Source organism: Ictalurus furcatus, chromosome 8 (assembly GCF_023375685.1).
Source record: "Ictalurus furcatus strain D&B chromosome 8, Billie_1.0, whole genome shotgun sequence".
Classification (NCBI taxonomy): Eukaryota; Metazoa; Chordata; class Actinopteri; order Siluriformes; family Ictaluridae; genus Ictalurus; species Ictalurus furcatus.
The window spans coordinates 2,448,516-2,463,200 of NC_071262.1; the positions used below are offsets into that span (position 1 = coordinate 2,448,516).

Genomic DNA, 14,685 nt, shown 5'->3' on the forward strand with positions numbered 1-14,685 from the left:
GTCTTGAATATCCCAACATGTTTTTTTTTTCCAGGAGGGAGGAGGAGAACGTTCCTTTTTGCATAGAGGAAAGCATACAGTATATACAGCACAGCCCGAAAGTGTAAGGAGTGTGAAGCCATATGTATTTGACTTTCCACTCTCATTGAAAGAATGTAGGCAAAGCCATTATTATGAATCAAAACGTTAACAAACAGGTGTGCAGAATAGCCATAAGGGTCAGACGCAGAGTGGAAATCAGAACGAGATAAACCGGACCAGGGAAACAGATGAGGATTCTGTTAGGACTGAACACTACCTCGCACCGACACAGGGGAGGAACACTACCTCGCACCGACACCGGGGAGGAACACTATCTCGCACCGACACAGGGGAGGAACACTACCTCACACCGACACAGGGGAGGAACACTACCTCACACTGACACAGGGGAGGAACACTACCTCGCACCGAGACAGGGGAGGAACACTACCTCACACTGACACAGGGGAGGAACACTACCTCACACTGACACAGGGGAGGAACACTACCTCGCACCGACACAGGGAAGGAACACTACCTCACACCGACACAGGGGAGGAACACTACCTCACACCGACACAAGGGAGGAACACTACCTCGCACCGACACAGGGGAGGAACGCTACCTCGCACCGACACAGGGGAGGAACGCTACCTCGCACCGAGACAGGGGAGGAACGCTACCTCGCACCGAGACAGGGGACGAACGCTACCTCGCACCGACACAGGGGAGGAACGCTACCTCGCACCGACACAGGGGAGGAACGCTACCTCGCACCGACACAGGGGAGGAACGCTACCTCGCACCGACACCGGGGAGGAACGCTACCTCGCACCGACACAAGGGAGGAACGCTACCTCGCACCGACACAAGGGAGGAACACTACCTCGCACCGACACAGGGGAGGAACACTACCTCGCACCGACACAGGGGAGGAACAGTACCTCGCACCGACACAGGGAAGGAACACTACCTCACACCGACACAGGGGAGGAACACCACCTCGCACCGACACAAGGGAGGAACACCACCTCGCACCGACACAGGGGAGGAACGCTACCTCGCACCGACACAGGGGAGGAACGCTACCTCGCACCGAGACAGGGGAGGAACGCTACCTCGCACCGAGACAGGGGAGGAACGCTACCTCGCACCGAGACAGGGGAGGAACGCTACCTCGCACCGAGACAGGGGAGGAACGCTACCTCGCACCGACACAGGGGAGGAACGCTACCTCGCACCGACACAGGGGAGGAACGCTACCTCGCACCGACACCGGGGAGGAACGCTACCTCGCACCGACACCGGGGAGGAACGCTACCTCGCACCGACACAAGGGAGGAACACTACCTCGCACCGACACAGGGGAGGAACGCTACCTCACACCGACACAGGGGAGGAACGCTACCTCGCACCGACACAAGGGAGGAACGCTACCTCGCACCGACACAGGGGAGGAACGCTACCTCACACCGACACAGGGGAGGAACGCTACCTCGCACCGACACAGGGGAGGAACGCTACCTCGCACCGACACAGGGGAGGAACGCTACCTCACACCGACACAGGGGAGGAACGCTACCTCACACCGACACAGGGGAGGAACGCTACCTCACACCGACACAGGGGAGGAACGCTACCTCACTCTGACACAGGGGAGGAACACTACCTCACACTGACACAGGGGAGGAACACTACCTCACACTGACACAGGGGAGGAACACTACCTCACTCTGACACAGGGGAGGAACATTACCATTTTTTTGTCTTATTAACTTATTAACAAGTCAAGACAACAAAAATGTACGGTAAGGAGAAATGTGTAGAGTTGAGACCGAGTTGAAATTGAGACAGAATATCTTTACTCTAGGTGTACTAGGTGTATGTAGAATTGTCTCTATAAGTGGATACAACGTGTCCACGTGTCTGTCTTTTGTCAGGTTTCTTACGCATTTGATTGAAGAGCTATTTCTGTTATTTTTTTAAACGATAGTTAGCCTTGGTCTGATGTAGTCTTCCTCCTTTTATCAGCAAGATCTACGCGGTAATTTTATTGTATCCTACCTCGCTTTGCACTTGACTTGTAGTGTTGCCTGAGCACTAAGCCTGATTATGGAAAGTCTTGATGTTTTATTTATCAAATTTAAACCTCTCGTCTTTGCCTTTTCTACACTCTGTGTTTGCTCCTTATTTGACGAATCGTACACAACGGCATCGGCCTCGTTGCCCAGTGAGGTGATTTGATTTTTGATTTACCTGAAAAAATAAATCAAGTGATCAGATTGTGATTATTTAGCAGAATTTTTATTTTTTTTTTTAATAAAGAAATTTTTTAAAACAAACAAACAAAACTATTGCTTGAAGCAATAACGGTAAGAAAAATTTGTGATTTCTGATATTTCTCAGTAAAAATATTTCCAATGAACAGTGGTTTAGTGGTTAGCAAGTTTGCCTCAAACCGCCAGGGTCGGGGGTTCGATTCCCACCGTGTCCCTGTGTGTGCGGAGTTTGCATGTTCTCCCCGTGCTGTGGGGGTTTCCTCCGGGTACTCCGGTTTAAGTGTCCGTAGTGTATGAATGGGTATGTGAGTGTGCCCTGTGATGGATTGGCACCCTGTCCAGGGTGTACCCTCTACCCTTATGCTCCCTGGGATAGGCTCCATGTTTCCCCGTGACCCTGAAAAGGATAAAGCGATATAGAGGATGGATGGATATTTCCAATGACGCTATTCACATGAAATTTTCACCAGGCTTTGGTATTAACTCAAGAATTCTGGAAATATAAAGAATTCACAGCATTAAAGTCCATAGATGAGGTTATGTGGAATAAAGAGGAATGACACGGGAAAAAAGTACTGAACACGCTAACTGAAATGTATTTAACACTTAGTGGAGAAGCCTTTGTTTGTACTGACGCTTCAAGACACTTCCTGTATGAAGAAATGAACGGGCCGCAGTATTACTCACATCATCACCCTGCCCTGTTGTATAACACGAACTCATGTAAGTCTATGCTAATAAAATTCGAATGATGCTTAGATGCTGAGTCGATGCCAAGTTATTACAAGAAGATTACCAAAAATGCTTTTGTAGTGTTGGGATAAGGGGCTTTGAGTTGTGCAGTCTTCAAGTGTTTCTTGAATGTTGTGTGGAATTCTGCAGAGTGAATGAAATTTGTTTCACCATGGCAGAATCCTGAGTCTAAAGAAGCTTACTGTCATACACTACACGGCTTTTACGCCAAGCACAGTTCAATTGCAAGCATTCTGGATATGGAGTTGTGTTGAATACTACTACAACAGACTACAACGTCTGGTCTTAGTGATGTGCAGAGCAAAAATATGCAGAATAATTGCAATGTGTCCTGTTAAGGAAAGCTGAAATTTTTTTTGTTACCCCATGGTACCTGGCGGTAGCAGCAATGCTCATCTGTAGTGAACAGTCATGAGTCCTCAGACAGCATTAACCATGACTGTCTGTGCAGAGAGGAGGCATCTGGAAAAGGACGGCATAGGCTATCAAGGAAATCCATTAATGTAGAGAAAAAAAGTATCTTTGAATAAAGAGAAGAGCTACTCGGATATGTTTTACAGTGGAGGAAATCAGGAAGGAGAAGTGAGGCTTAGAGAGAGAGCGAAGGTTACAGGAAGTGATTGTGGAAAGGCAGTAAACTGAATGAAAAATCCATCTGATATATGAAGAGTGATTACTAGTGACAACACGAGAAGTAACAACACCGCTAGACTGAAATATAAGAGAGCAAATATTTTTCTTGTAGCAGCTACAAAGGCAGTTGTTTATAAGAAAGAAGGAAAACTTGCACTGTAATTATTCTTTGTATCTTTTTTTTTTCTGTTCAAGCTATTGTTTCCTTTCCCCTATTCTTTTGGTCATCAGAGCTATGCCCGGTGCCCTGTGGAAGTCATGGTATTTGCTCAGAGGGCAGGTGCCAGTGTGAGGAGGGCTGGGAGGGCAGTATATGTGAGCAGCGGTCATGCCACCCACACTGCAAGGAGCACGGCCAGTGCATAGACGGAAAATGCCAATGCCAGTCAGGCTGGGAGGGTGAACACTGCACCATTGGTAAGTCTCCAGAAAACGTACCTAGTCAGCTGCTGCATCACAGCTCATTGTAACTAAGCTTTGCAGGAACTATTATTATTATTATTATTATTATTATTATTATTATTATTATTAACGTATTTGCCCCATCCTGATTTCTTCTGTTTGTGTGTCTATCTCATACTAAATAGTTTTAGATGTTCAAATGAAATACAACATAAAACAAACGCAACCTGAGTAAACACACGATACAGTTTTTATTGAAGCAAAAAAAAAAAAAAAGAAAAGTTATCCAACACCTATCACGAATGTGAAAAACTAATTGCCCCCTTCAACTTAAAATCTGGTTGTGCTAAACGCTTCCAATGACTGGAGATCAGTCTTTCATAGCGCTGTGGTGGAATTTTGGCGCACTCTTCCTCGCAGAACTGCTTTAGTTCAGCCACAGTGGAGGCTTTTCGATCATGAACCGCCCGCTTAAGGTTCTGCAACGGCATCTCAATTGGTTCAAGCCAGGACTTTGACTAGGCCAGTCTAAAACTTTAATAAATAGCCTCTGAAATAGTTTTGTAACCCTTCCCAGACTGATGTATTTCAATGACCTTCTTCCTCATCATTTCTGGAATTTCTTTCAATTTTGGTATAGTGTGTTACTGGGTAAGACCTTTTAACCAACTTCATGCTGCTGAAGAAGTTCTATTTAATTGTTGATGTGACTGAACAGGGTTTGCAGTAATCAGGTCTGGTTGTGTCTAGTCCAGCTGAACCCCATCATGAACGCAGTTTTATAGATTTGGGGAATTAGTAACTACGGGGGGGCAAATACATTTTCTCACAGGCCCAGATGGTAGTGGATAACTTTTTTGCTTCAAAAATAACAATCATTTAAAAACTGTAGTTTGTTTTTACTCAGGTTGCCTTTGTTTTATCTTAGATTTTGATTTAATTTATGAAACAATTTAGTATGAGACATACACAAAAACAGAATAAATCAGGATGGGGCAAATATACTCTTTCACTGCAGTGTGTGTGTGTGTGTGTGTGTGTGTGTGTGTGTGTGTGTGCGCATGTTAAATATGTTCATTACACCTTTGCACTTTCTCTGCAGCACATGGTCTGGATGCTGTTGTAAAAGGTATGTGGTATTATATATGCCTGTCAATCCTCGAAATGCATTCACATTTCAACATAGATTCCATCATGTTTTTATAGTTGAATCGCACAGTAATACAGTGCTGTGAAAAAGTATCCGCCCTTTCCTGATTTCTTCTGATTGTGTGAACATATCACACTAAACAGCTTTAAATCTTCAAAAAAATCTTACCCCCTTCAACTCAAAATCAGGTTGTGGTACCTTTAGCAGCAAGAACCGCAACCAAACACTTCCGATAACATGGAATCAGTCTTTCACTTACTTCTAGGACTAGGATTTACTCCTGTGCTTTGGATCATTGTATTGCTGCATAATCCAGATGCGCTTGAGTTTACGGACGGGAGTCCGGGCATTCTCCTTGAGGATTTTCTGCAAAGCATCCCCACACCATCACACCTCCACCACCATGCTTGACCGTAGGTATGATGTTCTTTCGCATTGTTATGAATGACTAAGGAAATTTGGTCTTTGTGTTACCTCATGTTTATACCCTTGTGAAACAGGAAGTCTTGGTTGAACAATTTCCTATTCCTAGTCACCCAGGTGTACTAAAAAAAAAATGGGAATATACTTCAAATATAGTTGTCTTGAATGGATTCATAGGGATTCCAATAACTGCTGCACACCTATATATATATATAACAAAGACTTTTTTTCTTTTTTTTTTGGATAAAGCTGTGTTTTGTTTGCAATTGTTTGACATCCATGAGAGCAGAGTATTTCTGTGAATTTTTTTTTTTTTTTAACAAAAGCTCAAAAGCTTCAACAATAAAGACAATTTTTCACAGCCTTCTTTGCTCATATTTAGCTTCAATAAATAACCTTATCATTTCAAAACTGTATTTTGTGTTGCCTTTGTTTTTATCTTAGATTTTGTATTCATTTCTGAAACATTTCAGTATGACACAAAAACGGAAGAAATCAGGATGGGGGCAAATACTTTTTCACAGCAGTGTATATTCCAGTAATTTTTAATGCAATCACACAGTCAATTATAACGCACTTTATTTCCTCTGCATGGACGGAATCAATGTTATTATTCAGACATATGTACGTATGACAATATTACCCTTTGAATACTAATCCTCAGTAATACTATTGTATTAGATGGATGTCCGGGGTTATGTAATGGCAATGGCCACTGTACTATGGAGCAGAGCGGTTGGCGTTGTGTGTGCCAGCCTGGCTGGAGTGGCCCAGGCTGCAACACAGTGACAGAGCGTGAGTGTGAGGACAATGTTGACAATGATGAAGGTAAGGACGTGCCTCATACGGATGAACAGGGAAGGAGATTTAAGTGATGATATTCATATGCAAGCCACGTGTATGTGTATATATTGTACAATGGATATAAAGAGTCTACACACATCAAGGTATAAAAAGCCCCAGGTCTGGAAGAAGAAAAGCAGCCCTAATGCATGATGCTACCACTACCATGCTTCATCATGGGTATGGTGTTCTTTTGGAATTGTACTCCTCAGATCATAACACATTTTGCCATATGGATTGGGGTGATTTAGTTGGACTTGGATGGTTTTGTTTTTTTTTTAAATTATTTTTGTCAGAAAGGGCTTCCCTGTAGCCACCCTACCCCATAGCCCAGGCATGTGAAGATTACAAGAGACATGCAGAGTATAATCAGTACTCGTCGGATATTCCCGCAACTCCTTTAATGTTGCTGTAGGTTTTTGTCTTGTCCTTTTATTTTAAAATATTGTCTATTTGTCTGTTTATTATAAACGTTGGAGAGACGTCCTGTTCGTGGTGACGTCAGTGCGGTGCATCATCGTCTCCACTTGTTGATGATGACCTTCATGATATTCAATGGTACATTCAACTCTCCTGATCAATACCTCTCGAAAGCCTGTACAGGCTTTGTAAGGTTTTTTTTTTTTTTTTTTTGCAGCCCATGGCTCAGCAATCCGATGAAACCGAGAAGAAAATCCTACAGCAACAGCTGATCTTTATTTGGGGTCCATCAGAATAATTTCATTGATGACAGCTGTATGATAATTACATTTGAACATGAGATTGAATGTGATTGGTTTATTCTGAACAAGGCCACACCCCCAATTATAAAAGGGAGTGCATACGTATTTATGCAACCAGGTTATTGTAAGTTTAACATTTATTTATTTATTTATTTATTTATCTATTTATTAAATGTTTTTGATTTATTTTCCACTTACGTTTTTAACCGTTGTAATTTCATATTGAGGGTGGAACAAGTTCTGACATTTATCTTGGTTTCATTTTTTACATAAAAAACAAAAAACAAAAAACTTACCATTTTAACAGGGGCGTGTAGACTTATTTATATCCCCTGTATGTATATACAGTCCGCTGGAAATGCAATGGCAAGGCCAATCCTTTTGTTTTCGCTGTACACTGAAGACATTCAGGTTTGAGATCCAAAGCATATTGAGAGAACGGGTCAGAATTTCAGCTGGTATTATTTCCTGGTATTTATATGTAGACGTGTTAAACAACTTCAAATATGGCACCTTCGGTTTGAATCCCACCCAATTTTGAAGTGATCAAAAATATTGGAACACGTGCCTGACAGGTGTTTCTAGTTGTCCAGGTGTGCCCTATTATATTGATGGTTCAAACAATTAATAGCTCTGAATATCTACTCTTGGTATGAACCTGGTGTTTCTATTAGGAAGACTGCATTTGTTGTTAAAAAGGGTAAACCCATATGAATACCAGCAAGCTGTCTATCGGAGAAAAGCAAGCGATTCTGAAGCTGAGAAAAGAGGGAAAATTGATCAGAGTCTTAGCACAAGCATTGGGTGTAGCCAATACAACAGTTTGGAATGTCCTGACAAAGAAAGAAACCCCTGGTGTGCTAACAACCAGACATGAAGCAGGTCAGAAAAGGAAAACAACAGTCGAAGACAGATACACTGTGAGAACTGTGAGATATACCTAAAAACAATAGTCAGTGATATTACTGACAAGCTCCACAGGGCAGGGGTGAAGGTATCACAATCTACGAATCAAAGAAGAATTCATGAGTAGAAATATTGAGGCCATACCACAAGATACTAACCAATCATCAGCAGTGAGGATCAGAAGACCAGTTTGGAATTGAAATGCCTTTGATGTCTACCTTTCCTGTTGAGAATGAAAATGAAAAGTCTCTCTCTCTCACTCTCAATTTAAATCAATTTAATTCAATGACCTTTACTGGCATGACTCTTACAGTAGGTACGGTATTGACAAAACATTGAAATTGACAATATTAATATCAATAGTGATTTCTGTGTATGTTGCAGACGGACTTACAGACTGTGTCGATCCAGACTGTTGTCAGCAGTCGAGCTGCAGTAATAAATCCTACTGTCAAGGAGCTCCTGATCCACTCACTTTGCTCCGGCAGACCCGAAGCCAGCTAGATCCGACCCCTCTGTCCAAGCACACCTTCTTTCAGCGAGTCCGCTTCCTCTTGGGCAAGGCTAGCACGCACACACTGCACGGAGACTTGCCTTTTGATGCCAGGTGTGTGTACAAACATCAGCGTTCACGCACATGTCACACACCATTCAATCACCTGATTGTCTACAGTATTTCATAGATACTATCAACACATATAGTGGTGCTTGAAAGTTTGTGAACCCTTTAGAATGTTCTAGGTTTCTGCATAAATATGACCTAAAACATCATCCTCAATGTAGATTAAAGAGAAACCAATTAAACAAATGAGACAAAAATATTATACTTGGTCACTTATTTATTGAAGAAACTGATCCAAAGTTAAATATCTGTGAGTGGTAAAAGTATGTGAACCTTTGCTTTCAGTATCTCGTGTGACCCGCCTTGTGCAGTAATAACGGCAGCTAAATAAGTGCCAGCCCCAGGAACTGCCTGACCCTCTTTTTTTTTTGGTCTTGGGTCTTGGGTAGGCTGCAATCGCTGTTGCCTTATCAATTTGACTCAGGAACCACTATTGCCTGACCTCTTATTCAACTTCTCTGACTTGCCATGTGACTTCAAAGGGTCCTTGCCACGTTGCGAGTCATTCAGAGCTCGATCTAAGTTGTAAAATGTGCACCTTATCTCCCGGTGCAAATTCCCATAGCTGAGTTCTCCTGTCGTACAGTCAGGATTGTCATTCTCGGGCCTGATGCGTGTTAGGTGTGGAGGTTTGCTCTCAGATCCAGAACGTTCTGCATTGCATTTTTTTGTTCTTAGAAGGTCCCTCCTCCCAATTTTTCCTAATGACATCTACGACGCCACAAGGCTTCTGCCCGTGCAATAATTCACATGGAGAAAACCCAGTGGAGGCTTGTGGGACCTCTCACACTGCAAATAACAGGGCTTCGAGCTATTTATAAAAATTCTGAGCGGCACTGTGAACGAACATACGCATCATATTTTGACGTTTGACCAGGTTGTACATTTGTGGATGGTAAACACTGGTGCAAATTTATTGAATCCCTCGTAATTCATATAGTTTGCAAAGGGTGCGTGACATAAAATATGTGCCCTGGTCAGGCAGGATCTCTTCTTTAAGGACTTGGGAGATAACACAGAAGAGTGCCTCTGCAATACTACATGTTTAGGTGTTGCGAAGAGCCATGGCTTCTAGGTATCGCTTTGCAAAGTCCACTAAAATGATCAGAAAGCGATAATCCTACGATGCCCTCCCCAGCAAACATTCCACACCATGCCTCGCTCATGCAAGACCCCTCCACTAACATTTCTCATACTAATTCTTGAAACCTTGCCCAATTTGTCCCATGTATTAGTGGAAAGTTGAAGTGAGACTAACCGGTACCTCTACGCTATGCTTTGGCCCCTGGAATTTATTAATGACTGGCACCAGGGACGTCGCAAGGTCTATTTTTTGGGGGGGGGGGCTTTTCTCAAATAGCTCAATGAGGCCTCCCCAATGCCTCAGCTGAAGTCGTAGCTGGTTGCAGCAGCATCTGGAGCAGCCACCGGTTCTTGGTCTGCTCTTAAGTGGTTGCCTTAAATCGCTGCTAGTTTTCACAGAACAGGTCGAGGAGGGCCTGATGTCGCACCTAAAGAGGTACGTACCACACAGGGTCAATAGCTAATGTAAAGAGAAGGGGCGAAAGGGGGCATCCCTGCCATGTGCCTCTGGAGAGCTGAAATGGTTCGGAAATTATGTTGTTAGTCATTATGTCTGCTGTAGGATCTGAATATACAATTTAATCCATTTTCGAAAATATGGGTCAGTACCAAAAATCAGGAGAGTGTATCAAAAAGATAGTCCCACTCCACCCTATCAAAAGCTTTCTCCACATCTAAGGAAAGTAATGCTGTATCCCGGGCTTCTTTTTTTAAGTGTTATTTACTTTAATTTACATCCGGTGAAGCATAGTGGTAGCAGTTATGCAGCAGAACTGGGGCTTTTGTCAAGGTGGAAGGAATCCTAAATGGCTACATCTACCTGTCGATTTTACTGCAAAACATTCAGGCATTCTAGTAAGCTGGAGACGAAAAGGAATCTCACCTTTCAGCATGACAATGACCCAAATCATGCATCCAAATCAACAAAGGAACGGCTTAACCAAAACCAGATCAGTGTTTTTGAAAGGCATTGCCAGAGCTAGAACTGATTCCAGCTAGAAACCTGTGGGGTGACCTGAAGTGGGCTGTGCGCAGGAGATATCCTCACAAACTGAGGGCTGTAGAATGTTTTTGGAAGAAAGAGTGGGAAAATATTGCCAAGTCAAGATGTGCAGCGCTGATCGTCCGTTTTTTAATAACAGTGATTTAATAAAATCAGAAGGTACTTAAAGTATTAGTTTAGGGGTGTGCACACTTATGCAATTAGGACAATTAAAGTTTTTTTGTTTTTCTTTTTTCGCTTAAAAAGTTTCTGATCATTTTTCACTTTATTTGTATTCTTTGCAATTTCACATTAAAGGTTCAAAAATAAACCAAATAAACTATATGTTGTTGCTGAGTACCTGTACTGTGCAATGATGCTGAAGTTCTATCTGTCTATCTGTCTGTCCGTCTGTCTGTCTGTCTACCTGTCTATCTGTCGATCTGTCTGGCTGTCTGTCTTTCTACCTATCTATCTGTCGATCTATCTATCTGTCGATCTGTCAGTCTATCTGTCTGTCTGTCTATCTGTCTACCTGTCTGTCTATCTATCTATATATCTATCTGTCGGTCTGTCTGTCTGTATGTCTGTCAATCTATCTATCTATCTGTCGATCTGTCGGTCTATCTATCTATATGTCTATGTATCTATCTATCTGTCTACCTGTCTATCTATCTGTCTGTCTGTTTGTCTGTCTGTCTGTCTACCTGTCTATCTATCTATCTGTCGATCTGTCTGTCTGTCTGTCTGTCTACCTATCTATCTGTCGATCTGTCAGTCTATCTGTCTGTCTATCTGTCTACCTGTCTGTCTATCTATCTATCTATCTATCTATCTATCTATCTGTCGGTCTGTCTGTCTGTCTGTCTGTATGTCTGTCAATCTATCTATCTATCTGTCGATCTGTCGGTCTATCTATCTACCTGTCTACCTGTCTATCTATCTGTCTGTCTGTTTGTCTGTCTGTCTGTCTGTCTGTCTGTCTATCTATCTGTCGATCTATCTATCGATCTGTCAGTCTGTCTGTCTGTCTGTCTATTTGTCTGTCTGTCTGTCTCTATCTTTCTATCTATCTGTCTGACTGTCTGTCTGTCTGTCTCTCTCTATCTTTCTATCTATCTGTCTGTCTGTTTGTCTGTCTGTCTGTTTGTCTGTCTGTCTGTCTATCTATCTGTCTGTCTATCTATCGATCTGTCAGTCTGTCTGTCTATTTGTCTGTCTGTCTGTCTCTATCTTTCTATCTATCTGTCTGACTGTCTGTCTGTCTGTCTCTCTCTATCTATCTTTCTATCTATCTGTCTGTCTGTCTCTCTCTATCTATCTGTCTGTCTGTCTCTCTCTATCTATCTATCTGTCTGTCTGTCTGTCTGTCTCTCTATCTGTCTGTCTGTCTGTTTGTCTATCTATCTATCTATCTATGGAAAACGGTTATTAAGCATTCTTAATATATAAAATAAAATTCTAACATTTCACTGACATCAAAATGGTGTTTAGTAAGAACTCAGCTATTTCAAATGTATACTTCTCTTCTCTTCTCTTCTCTTCTCTTCTCTTCTATTCTCTTCTCTTCTGTTCGCTTCTCTTCTCTTCTCTTCTCTTCTGTTCGCTTCTCTTCTCTTCTCTTCTCTTCGCTTCTCTTTTATACTTATCTTCTGATCTAGTCGAGTGGCTGTGGTGCGAGGGCAGGTGGTGACAGTGGATGGTACCCCTCTGGTTGGAGTCAATATCACCTTCCTTCAGCACTTGGAGTATGGATATACCATCAGTCGGCAGGATGGCAGGTAGCACTTGGAACTTTAAAAAAAAAGATTATTCTGACATTATTTTCCATTTGGATGAAAATAGATTTATCTTTTTAAAAGTGGAACGATTTGTGCATTGCTCAACTTCTACTGAAATGAATGAATGAAATTCATTTCAGTGCTTTCATCTGAGCTTAATGAGAAATGATAGCCCCTGTCACATGACCTTCATGTCTAGTTTAAATCCTGATTCTACGGAATATCTACCGCTAAGTAAAAAATTAAATAAGAAGAAAGTAAATAAAAAGAGGTAAACAAATAATTTAATGCTAGCTCACTTCTTTTTTTTTTTTTTTGCATACATGTCATTTGAAATTCTTTTGTCTTTCTTGTCCAGTTTTGACCTCGTGGCACCAGGCGCTGTTTCTGTGACTCTGGTGTTCCAGAGGCCGCCTTTTCTCACACAGAGACGCACAATATGGCTGCCTTGGAACAACTTCCTGGTGCTGGACAATGTGGTCATGGCTGAGAAGGAGGTCGTGCTCCAATCCTGCGATGTGAGGAACTTCATCAGCCCTTATCCCATTTTGATGCCTTCACCACTTACCCGATACACAGGGGAGTGTGCACTTCGGGGACCAGTCATCCCTGAACTGCAAGTAAGCTTACCTTATTTTGTGCAGTTTGCATAACATTATCTACAAACATAAATGATAAACATGTCTGCGTGTTCTACGTCTTCCTGGAAGGCACAACAAGTCCAGATCCCAAGAGACTCCTGAAAGAGCCAAGTGAAATATTATGCCAAATAAAAGCAGCGGGATTCATGGGAATCTGTTCAATATACAATACGCAAAATATAACGAGTATAAGCATGTAGATATACGCGTGTTATGTTAATGACGTACATTTGAATTCAAACCTTTTCAACGGCTGTATTGAAATGCATCGAATGTGCAATGAATTTCGAAGACATTTGGGTTTGAGATTTAAAAAAAAAAAAAATTTTTTAAATGAGATGATGGATCAGAATTTCAGAGTAGACATTCAGACATGAATTGTTGAAACAATCTCTATCAGGGCACACCTGGGCAACAAGGACCACCTGCCGTCGCATGTTCCAATATTTTTGAACACTTGAACAAAACCATGTTCTGAGTTGTTGAACACATCCAGACTAGATGTAAATATCAGGAAATGAAAGCTGAAATTCTGATCTGTTCTTATCTGTGACAATCTGAGCTGAAGGTATGTCTTCGCGTTCAAAAGCCACATGTCTGGGGCTGTGATTGTGGTGTCATAATGGATTAAATATCCTGCCATGTTGTAATCCACTTTGTTGGCAGTAGATAACAGCATCCCTTGCCAAAGTTATGCATTTCAAATGAACAATTATGATTGCATTGGGAGGCCAAGCTTGTTTCATGATTGTTCCTATGATATCTCTTCTTTTTTTTTTTTTTTTTTTTTTTTTGTTTCACTCCAGGCTGTCAAGGAGGAAATCACTATTCCAGATAGCTTTATGAAGCTCAGCTATCTTAGCACACGTGCTGCTGGCTACCAATCCCTGCTGCGTGTCATCCTCTCACACGCATCTATTCCACCGGGTCTCAGCAAACTGCACGTATCTGCTGTCATCGAAGGCAGGAAATATCAGAAATGGTACCCGGCCGCCCCAGGATTAGTTTATGTTTTGCCTTGGAACAAAACCGATATCTATGACCAGGAGGTGTTCGGCCTGACTGAAGCATCTGGTGAGCATTCTGAATTGATTAGTGTGTTGTTGTATTTTTAAATGCTTGGTCTTCCCTTACAATCTGTATGACTGAAAAATGGCTCGCCTAAAAATCGGGTGGTCTTCCACCATATTTGAAGTTGATTTAATACATCTAGATGTAGAATATCAGGAAATCAAAGCTGGAACTCAGACCTATCATCTCATATTCATCTTTTCCTCTCGAACCCAAATATCTTCGATGTAGAGTGAAAACGACAGAATTGGCCCAATACTGTCCCAATACTTTCGAAGCGGGCCGTATTTCAGATTTTTATCCGAAGGTAACAAGGTCAAATAAAAGTGGGCGTATATATATTTATATATTTATATATATATATAGTTATAAA

The 14,685-nt window shown here is 42.1% G+C and overlaps 1 protein-coding gene across 1 annotated transcript in view; it reads left to right on the forward strand.

Annotated features, from left to right (window-relative positions):
- Positions 1-14,685, forward strand: part of tenm1 (teneurin transmembrane protein 1) — a 122,244-nt gene that overhangs the window by 60,913 nt on the left and 46,646 nt on the right. The window contains exons 13-18 of the mRNA XM_053630620.1: positions 3,918-4,103; positions 6,343-6,489; positions 8,517-8,739; positions 12,481-12,600; positions 12,959-13,220; positions 14,048-14,315. Of these exons, the coding sequence (XP_053486595.1) occupies positions 3,918-4,103; positions 6,343-6,489; positions 8,517-8,739; positions 12,481-12,600; positions 12,959-13,220; positions 14,048-14,315 (1,206 nt within the window). The remainder of the gene's footprint in view (positions 1-3,917; positions 4,104-6,342; positions 6,490-8,516; positions 8,740-12,480; positions 12,601-12,958; positions 13,221-14,047; positions 14,316-14,685) is intronic.